At 24.7% G+C, this 10699-nt stretch overlaps 1 protein-coding gene across 2 annotated transcripts; it reads right to left on the bottom strand.

Annotated features, from left to right (window-relative positions):
* Nucleotides 1–3863: 3863 nt before the first annotated feature.
* Nucleotides 3864–6568, bottom strand: LOC132922663 (DNA polymerase beta-like). Of its 2 annotated transcripts, XM_060986293.1 has the most exons (8): nucleotides 6378–6568; nucleotides 6133–6257; nucleotides 5766–5965; nucleotides 5524–5684; nucleotides 5338–5460; nucleotides 5034–5199; nucleotides 4382–4565; nucleotides 3864–4279 (listed from the first exon to the last, which is right to left on the bottom strand). In XM_060986293.1, exons 2-8 carry the CDS (start codon nucleotides 6197–6199, stop codon nucleotides 4185–4187), a joined length of 996 nt encoding a protein of 331 aa, XP_060842276.1. In that variant the 5' UTR covers nucleotides 6200–6257; nucleotides 6378–6568; the 3' UTR covers nucleotides 3864–4184. The 2 variants fall into 2 exon arrangements, with proteins under 2 accessions (XP_060842276.1, XP_060842274.1); XM_060986291.1 differs by having other exon boundaries at nucleotides 6133–6568.
* Nucleotides 6569–10699: the final 4131 nt, after the last annotated feature.

Below are 10699 nucleotides of genomic sequence, written 5' to 3'. Positions count from 1 at the left end.
AATTGAATGTAGTTTATACTTGGAGAGGGGAGGGTAAAAAGTTAAAAAAATTCCAGTAGTTTTCAAAAGCGACAAGAAAAACCCTGAAAAAGTAACGGAAAAACGGGAATTTTTAAACAACCACTTTTCGATAAAATCGATTTTTTGATTTTGCTTTAACTCAAAAACGAATCATTTTAAATACTTGAAATTTTCACCAAATGTATATATTAGCGTTATCTATTTACGATTAATTTTTCAAAATATTTAGAATTTTTTTAAACTATTATTTTTAGACCATTAAAATTTTCGATTTTTCTAAATTGTTTTTCTTGAAATGCCGATAAAAAAAATTTAGTTTTCCAAAAAATCTTTAAAATTTAGTATAAGGTTTATTATAAGTTGTTCTTATTGTAGTAAAAAAAAAAAAAAACAAAAGTCGTTAGTCACAATTTTTGTTTATAAGCATCAAAAGTTCAAATGTTTACAAAATATGTCAAAATCGTGAACATTTGCAAGGAATTTTGAAGTTTAAAATTCATAAAATGTTTGTAATTTATATCTAAGGTTAAAAAATTCAACACAAGGTTCTCCATAACTTTTTCTGCAAATAACTGTAAAAAAATGAGCGTATGGAATTTAATTTTTTACGAAATTGTGTATAAAATAACGATATATTACAATTATTTAAATATAGATATCTAATTATATAATATATCCTACTATACTATACTATACTAATACTATATACCTAGACTGACAAATCATCTCCGTTCAGAATCGTTTTTTGTATTCGTATACAATGATACCTATCGACTGTCATTGCATTCAAATTTAACACATCCATTAGGTATAGTGACCTACTTTCCCTTTCTACTATTCAGTAGAGCGATATCCACTTGCCCACTTTTTTATTCGGTGGTAGTTGGTACTCATCCGTCATCAACCAATGAATTGAACCATTTGAACCATAGACATATAATAGAATTATTATATGTCTACGATTTGAACCACTTAGTTCATAGCAGTTTAAAATAAACAGGAGCGGATAATTTTATAAAATACTTTTTTCTTTACTATTAATCAATATCGTTCTTAATCATTTATCACTTTTCAAAATTATAAAATCTAGGACATTAATCTGACGTCATTAAGTGTTAAAACAAACTCAGTCTTGAGGCTCCATCAGTGCATTGTATTTCCCTTTAAATCCGGCACTACGTATAGGCAATATACACATTAAATCAATGGTAGCAGTTATCTCGGCATCTCTCATACAAATATTTAAAAACGTTAGGTCAAAACACGCTGCAAGCTGCAACACATCCATAAGTCAGAAAGCCACTGTCAATCACCATGATGTAAGACTATACAAGTGATAGGACTTTAAGTTAATGCATAATACAAGAGTTATAATTTAAAAAATAAAAATAGCTAATTAGTATTTATTAAGTGTTAAAAGTTTTAATCGACATTCGACAGAACTTATTAAAAATATACTTTAACCTAATTCAAATTTCAAACTTTCTATCAAGGAAACTAAGTATAATTAATTTCAGAACAGAGAATATTTTAACATATAAAGTAGGTGGCATGCGTGAAAATTAGTACCACCACGTAGTTAATGAATGTGCCTTGTACACCATTCCCCAAGTCCTGGGGCACATAATTTATTATTATTATTTCCTTATTGCTTATAGTGTTAGTGCTACCTAGTAAAAATTCTTAAAATATACTCTGTGTCAGAAACAACGAGTATCCTAATCTAAAAATAACGAAAACTCAAACCAATTGTAGATTTAAATTTAGAGTTTATTATCTACAGCCTGTGTACATTTCAGAGACTTGAGCTATAAATGTATTAATTTTAATATGATATATTTTATATTATGTGTGTGTGTTATCATCGCTTTTTAAGGAAATAAAAATGTCTCAATTTTCAAATTTGGGTGGTGGTTTTTGGAAGTTTTTTTTTATTATTTAATATAATATACGAGTATAGTTGGTATTTTTTAGGTAAAAATGTTCTAGCACTTTAAATAATTAGGAAAAACAAAAAAAAAATTTGGTAACGAAAAACTGAAATTAATTTTTTAATTTTGTTATAATTCTAAAACTAAAACGAATAATCGAAACTTGAAATTTTTACTGAATGGTTATATTAACCATTTTTATACGACAATAGGTACGTAATATAATAACTAAAATATTTTAAGACTTTTTGAACTATGTATAAACAATTTAAATTTTCTATTTATTTTTTTATAAAAACCAATAAAAAATGTATAAATGGTTAAAAATGCTTGAATATTTTTTATGCTACGTTCCTAATAAATTGTTTACTTACTTATTCGATAGTGTCAATTGGTGGATTCTTCATTTAAATTGTGTATGTTTTCTTTTTTTTTTACATAAGTCATACATAAGTCATACTCTTATTGTACCTACTGGCTACTGGTACAAATTGTGTATAAATTATAACAAATAAAACTTACCACTTACATTTTTTTTTAAAAAATCAATGAAGTTATAATAGTGAATTGAGTATCTACCTTAAAATTAAAAGTGGAAAACTATTTTGAAATTAATGTATAATTACTTTTAATTATAAACGATAATAAAATAACATTTTATATTTTTGGGATACAAAAAAAGATTAGAAAAGTACAACTTTTGGGAATTACTACAACTACTGAATATTAAGGAGACAACAGTCATTAAAAACTAAAAAGTGATACTTAGACTTATTCACCTGACTAATCTATAAAAAAAAAAAATTAAATAGGTTCTTATTTTATAAATAATTTAAATTCATCAAAGAGTTTACTAAGTTTAATAAAATTATTTTTCATTTAGTTTTTATTTTTCAACTGAAAAAAAATTGTTTTTTTTATATTTTAATTGTTTAGTTATGAACTACGTAGATTCGTAGAAACATATTTTTTCAAAATTAGAGATGCCTATTAAGTGGGTAATAAATGACAGAAACCATATATTATACAGTAAAGTATATCAACAAAATAATTTTTTTTCACTTATTAGTTTATGTTTGATAATACATAAAACATTAAAATTCATTGCGATATCTCTTACCAAATAGTGTTTAATCATATTTGTAAATTATCATTGGTTAGTGTTAAGTATTAGTTTGAATTATTTATTAATTTTTAATTTTTAACGACTTAATTTCAATCAATTGGCCAAAACACTATAACAGTCAGTAAAATAAAAATATAAAATAATATGATAATAAAATAGATGAGCATGGATATGGATCACTGCATCATACGCATAATTCCATTTTTTTCAATAACCATAGGTACTTGGATAAAGACTAAAATCATAATTAGTATATAATGGAATACACCAATATTTAAATCAACATATACTGTTTGTTTGAATTGAGAAATGCGTACTCAAATAGTTTCTCATCTTACTTTCCATTGCTTATCTGTTTTCTGAAGCTCATGATACTTTTTTCCTTAGCTTAAGGTGTAGATTGACCAATTACTTTTCTTCTGGTAGGTTAATTTGAGCATTGTTTATTATATATAGTTTATATTATTATACACATTAGACATAACACATAATACACAGTGTCACAGTCAGAGGCGCCATGTACATAGGTGCCCGGGGGCTCAGGCACCCATTGTAATTATTATGTAGTATTGGACACCCATTAGAATATTGGATTTGACTATGGGCTAAGCCTCATCCCCCAAATTGTGCATTTATGCCTATGATACCAAGGCACCCATTAAGTTTTTTATAACCTGGCACCTATGGACTATGGACATAGTACATTGATGAATGACTGATGGAAGTCAACTACATCTCAGAAAAAATATTGAAACACGGTTAGGTTAGGTTGTTAGACAATTAAATACACATATATATTTTATTTTATTTCCATCCCAAACTATTGGTTACTTTTACTGGTAAAATAATGGATTTCAATAGCTTTAAACTTCTACCTGAACAACACAGATCATTTTACAAAAAAAAAAACAAAACATTAATTGGTAAAAAGATTTTTAGTCTATAGCGGAAAAAAAGAAATATTAATTTTTATAAAAATAGATAATATAAACATTTCAAACTCAATCATAATAATTAATAACTACTTACTTTTATACTTTAAATAAAATAAAATAATTAATACAATATTTAATAAAGTTTGTTGCACTATATTATATTATATAAAACTATAAATTGCGCTCTTCAGGCTTTTTGTAAGGATAATCTAAATAATCAAAAATATCTTCTTCACTGTTTATCTCCACAGGTTCACCTGGTATACCTGATTCAATGACAGAACACATAAATACAATTGTTAATTGATATAATAGTTTATATTTAGTGGTAACTACTAATTATTAATAAGTAATTGCAAACGTTTTACCTGTAGAACCCATTGGTCGCAAAGTATATTCATTGAGTGTAAAACCTTGGTGTAAAGCATGATCTCTCATTTGCTTATTAAACAAATCACTCCCAGTAAAATAAAGAACAGCACAATAAAACTGATCATATGGATTTAGGCGAATGTCTAATCTTCTTGATATACGATTCACTTTGCATACACCCTAGTTTATATTAAAAAATTTTATTAGATATAATAATAAAATACACACTTTAAATAAATTTTATATTAATTTTAATATTTTTTAGTTAAAAATGTGGTTCTAAACAATTTGTTGCTATAAATTTAAGTATGTTAAATTTAAATTTAATGTCTAACCTATGCGATTAAATGTCTAAACAATTAATTTTTAGCATATTATTTGTATCTACTTATTATTTTTTTATGCAATTACTACCTCAATACTTACTGAAATAAGTGACGACTAATCTATTACTCAGTAATGTATAATAAAAGTCCACCAATACAGGATCTTTTTAACAAAAAATAAATTCTATTTTTATTTATTACTCAAATATGTTTTCTATTGTATCTATAGTTAAAAACTAATTTTATGCTATTAATAAAATATAAACTCAGCATTAAGATTATTCAAAAACTAATAATAGGCAAATAGTAATAAAATAATTACCATAAACTTGGCATCCCCCAACGATATAGTTTCAGTGATGAGATTATTTTTTTTCAAAATATCTACAACCACTTGCAATTTATTACATTTTTTCTTATTATCATGAGACATAAATGATGGATGAGAAATTAAAGTATCAATATCTCCACTAAATTCTTTACCTCGTCTAAAATTTAAAAAAAAAATCAGAAATAGTTTTGTTTTTATAGAAAAAATAATAAAATGTATCATTATGATTTATTTCATACATATAGTCTAGTCCATCATCATAGTTTTTGTAATTTTATTAATTTTAATAACCAACCTATAACTACCACAAATAGTAACTTTGTATTTAGGATCCAAATTAAATAATGTTTTTTTGATGATTTGTTCTACTTCAATAACTTCACTTCTTGGTATTTTTTCCTCAAAATCATTTAAATATCTAAAAATATTTATAAATTATTATAATTATATTAAAAGCAAATAATTAATACAATTAATATACTTCAATCCTAAAGTTTGATGATGATTTAATTTATCTTGATGTTTTAACAGGACGTCAATATTTGTAATACCTAAATCATACAATTCTTTTGCTTTAGCTGGCCCAATACCACTAACTCTTGTTAATTCTTTTATAGAAACTGAAGTTTCATCACTTCTTATCTACAATTTAAAATGTAAAATAATAATTAAATGTTAATATATGTTAATATATTAATACACTAAATAATTTATAAATTATACATTATCCAGTTTTTTCAATTTTCCTGTTCCTAAAAACTCATCAATTTTCTTGGATATTTTATCACCAATTCCATCAAGTTTTTGTGCTTCCTCACCAGACTTAATACGTTTACCGTGCTTTGCTAATGCACTTGCTGCTTTTCGATAAGCATTGCACTTATATATATTACGTGTAACATTTTTTTCATAATCAGCCAATTCTAAACATATAGGATAATGAAAATAACCTTATGTAATGAATTTAAATAAGACAAAATTAGGTTGATCTCTAGCTTTTAAAAACAAGAAGTTTTTATACTCCATATCCAAAGCCAGAATTAAACCCAAAATAATTGTTGTAATTGTGAAAATCATTTTAAGTACTAACCAGTTAAAAATTCACAAAAATCATGATTTGGATTTGTAGAATCACTTGGAGCTTTCCTTTTGCTCATGTTGTTCCAAATCTTATGACTTATATAATAATTCAAATACAATTTACAAAATCATAATCTTAACATACAAACAAAAAAGTAAATATGGTAAATCTATTACTTAACTAAGCAGTAAAAAGTAAAATTGTAAGAAGTAACTACTTAATCAATATTGAGTATTGATAAAAAAGAAACATACATTTAGTTCTTCAACAATCTAATCATCCGAGCATTCTAAGTATCTAAATGCACAAAGATATTGTTTGATATTTGATAATTTAAATTTAAATCAATTTTCGATCTTTTTTATGACATGTATAGGTACAAGCATCACGCAATATTATTGCACTACACATTATTAAAAATTAAGTATTTACTTTTTAATATGGCCTATTCTAAATAATATCATGATAAAATTGATAGGTGATAAGAATATAAACAAACCACGGATATAGATACATGGACAATATAAATGCATTAAATTTAAATATCTAAGAATATAATATTATATTATTACAAACCATAAAAATAAAACTGTCAAACAGATATAGGTACTATATCTATAATATGTCTTACCTACTATGTAATTATTATTATTTTAAGTTATTTAAATATTATATTTTAGACTTTAACCATGGTAATAAGCACGAACTAAGATATACATTTTTTATGTTTTTGGTATAATACCAAAGGTACCTATTAAATATACTGATGATTTTTTTGTTTTAAATGTCGAACAATTAACATGATATAAATAAGAACCTAATTAATATTTATATAATTATATGTGTAGGTATACGATAGGTACACATATAGGTAAGTGTTACAATTATTATAAATAGGTAGGTACTAGTATATTTTATAATCAATGGTGGTACTTATTAAACACTCGAAAAATAGGTTATCGGATTTATTATAAAAATATATTTTATGTCAGTGAATAGCATTTACCTAACCAGTATAACTGTATATTATGAGTAATTTTATATTGCTTCATTCAATTATTGAGTAATGTGTGCGGCGTGCGCTAAATAATAGACATAATATTATGAGCAATTGTTGAGTTTGACTTATACTTGACAGCAATATTAAGACACTAAAAATTACACAAAAATAATATGTAGTATCATTTAGAAAAGTGCTATAATAGCATAACTAAATAACAAGTTACATGTAACTTATAATATCACCTAAAGGCTAAAACCCATTATTAACTTTTGATTTTTAAATAGCAATATATTATATTTTAATTTATAATTATTAATTACTAATATGAATTTTCAGTGTAAATACCTCATACCAATCATAATACCTATTCCTTTAAATATTGAGCGAATAAATTTTTAACAATAAACATATTTTGTAGATTGTACGAGCAACAAATATTGCGTAATAAGTATCGAAAAACGAAATATGATCACCTAAATATAAAAATATTAATTTACTCATATTTATTTATTTTTAATATTTGAAATAAAAATGTATCTGTAATCTGTATTATTATAAATTATAATTACATATTAACATGTCATTCGGGTGTGTTTGTGTACGACTAGTACCTGATTGTTATGAGGTATATATAATATAATATATTATATTAGTTTATGTCAAATAAGGAAGTATGTCAATTTATTTACATTTTTACAAACAATACCTACATAGAACTATTGGAATTTCATTAGATCATCGTTTTTTTTAAATATTCAAGTAGGAAGTAAATATGTAGTGCACTAGTGCATATAATATGATTGTATACATAATAATTACATAATATGTATTAATTGTTAAGAGTTAAAAACATTTATTTATTGAGGAGGTACTAGCGAGTTATAATTTTGTAATATAAAGTTTATATTTGTATCAAATTCAAATTATTTAATTATAAGTCATATGCTGCCTATATTTTTTACTACCAGTGTAACACACTTATTATTTTTAATATATTAAAACAACGAAAACAACTTGTAACAAAATAAATAATAAATTATTCGTTTTAAAATATGTTAACCCTAATTTATAAAAGTTATTTGTGTAATTTTAGAAATAATTGGTATGCAGACTTAAAATATCTTTAATCTCAATTCGTGTTGTTGACATTCGTTATTTTTAAACAATCATTCTCCACTGTCTCTATGATATGTAAATATAATTGTAAACAAAATTGGTAACTTCCTAACTCGAATAAAGTATTATAACTTATAAGTATAAGTAGTAGGTACTAGGTATAATCATTATTTGTTTAAAAATAATCATAAATTACATTTTCCTATTTGGATGGATCGAAATCAAAATTTCAAATCTGCTGTTTCTTAATGAGCTGTAAGTATAATAATAATTTACTGTACCTACCTATAAATTAAATTAAATTTTGTATTTAAATGTTTTATTTAAGATAAACTTATACACTTTTTTTCATTTTATATTCTAATTAAAATATTACTAATATTAGGTATATGGTATACTGATAACTATATAAGTTACAAATATTTGAAATATTCATAGTAAATTTAACACTTATTCCATTATAGCTTCATAGCCAATTAGCCAAATTATCATCTTGAAAATTAAAATAGATTGTAGACAGTACTTATACATATTATACCAAGCCCGTATACAAAGGGGTTTAGGGGTTCAAACACGCCCCGAAATTTTTAAAATAGAAACAAAAACTTACTACAAGCTTTATGTGTAATTGTATAACTAAGGTTTATGTATTAAAAATATTTAATTATTAAATTAAATATAAAGTCCTCCCCCCGTAAAATTGATCTTGAATACGTGCTTATACAATATATGTCAGTATGTCACTACTACAATAGATACCTACATTATTGTTTTGAAAATACTTATAGTACACTAATTATATAGTATATCAAAAAAATAAAATGTAAACTATTTAATGGAGATTTTATCATAGAATGCAATGCATTTTTGAATATACGAATTATTATTTTTTTTTTTTAATTTAACTTGATAAATGATAATATAGACGTCATACACTACCTACGTAAGTGAACTAAACGTGTATAATACTTTATGGACAAATTCTCTTACTGATAATGTTCGAAATTAACGAAACAAAATGTATTAGTATTAGTATAAAATGAGACACAATTACCCAGACACAACAGGCATAGCTCAAAGCTCAAAATACCAAAAAATGTTCTTTTCTAATAACAGATAAGCATATTGTAATAAATACCGGGTTAGTCTTCATTGATCCTATATTATAAATAAACCTAACTAGGGTGAAAAATAGCTTAAAAAATCATTTTAACTGTATAGTTTTTCTTTCTCAAAATGTATTATAATATGGCTATTGACTATATTACCTACTATAATAATATATAAAATATATACTATATAATATCTTTATATACATAAAGATTATTATTATGCTTTATGAGCAGGAACTAGACAGACGACAGTCATTATTGTTTCCAAACTTGGTTATTCCTGCTAAAACAATCTTACTTCATTGTTATAGCGTAAATTTTCCGTTTTGTTGACATAGTGTAATAAATGTTTATAAAATCCACAAACGTATTTGTTCTGTTTTATTCACACGTACATTGTCTGTAGTCATTTAATTTATTACTGGACACGCATCCTTTTTCCTATTGACCGAATATCTAACGCTCTATATTGTGAACTCTAGTCTTCCGGTTTAAATTTTATTTAAACTACTTGTTCCATGTGCGCTTAAAATTAAACATTTACTTAATTATTAAATTTATAGTCATTATATTATTAGGTATATATTAAAATATCATTATATAATATTATATAGCTATTATTTTGTAGACAAGGGCGCTCGCAGAAATATAAGCCAGGGGGGGGGGCAAAGTCAAAAGTATAAATACTTAAGCCATGTAAGTAGGTAATAAAACAATTAATATTTAATAAAATAGCGGAGGGCATGCCCCACCCCGTGGGTGTCCTTGCTTGTAGATACTATAGTATCCAGTATTCTATTACAGTATACTGTAATTTTCAGGAAAAATGTTCCAGGAACAGTATCGAATAAAATATAGATTTGATTAGATATACGCTGATTTCATTTCCACCGCTGAACCAAAAACTGTTATTTTTAATTAATTTTACTCATAAACAATTATAATTCATAATATATATATTATGCACAAAAAACTTATAACAGTAAAAATAAAAAAAAATAGTTTTGTTTGAACGGTTTAAAAGGGTTCTTGTCGTTCCCGAGAAGTGTTAAGCTATACCTATACTGGTCATTTGATGTTATTTATGATTACAGATGATTATGTGATTGTAATTCGAATGAAGTTTTACATAAAAAAGTTTATATGAAAGAATAATAAAGTATAGTTTAATTGAACGGATTTTTAGATCTGGCTATATTCTTTTGAAACAAAAAATCGTAATAATTAAACGAAGGCAGGTTTTCAGTAGACAGTAAGGCTTGAATATATAGTTTTTTTATACTTATTAAGTACGTCAGACAAAAATACCATACGTACATGATGGTTTTAATTTGTTGGAAAGTTT

This window comes from Rhopalosiphum padi, chromosome 2, assembly GCF_020882245.1.
Source record: "Rhopalosiphum padi isolate XX-2018 chromosome 2, ASM2088224v1, whole genome shotgun sequence".
In the NCBI taxonomy this organism is placed as follows: domain Eukaryota; kingdom Metazoa; phylum Arthropoda; class Insecta; order Hemiptera; family Aphididae; genus Rhopalosiphum; species Rhopalosiphum padi.
Note: the sequence above shows the minus strand (reverse complement) of the source record. Positions and strands in the feature narration are given on the sequence as shown.

Bases quoted from the DNA above. Each gene is read 5' to 3' on its own strand.
- LOC132922663 (XM_060986291.1), bottom strand. From the start codon at position 6,199: ATGAGCAAAAGGAAAGCTCCAAGTGATTCTACAAATCCAAATCATGAT. The intron at 5,685-5,765 runs GTATAATTTATA...TTTAAATTGTAG, and splicing joins AATTGAAAAAACTGGATAAT to ATAAGAAGTGATGAAACTTC. The intron at 4,280-4,381 runs GTAAAACGTTTG...TCATTGAATCAG, and splicing joins GCGACCAATGGGTTCTACAG to GTATACCAGGTGAACCTGTG.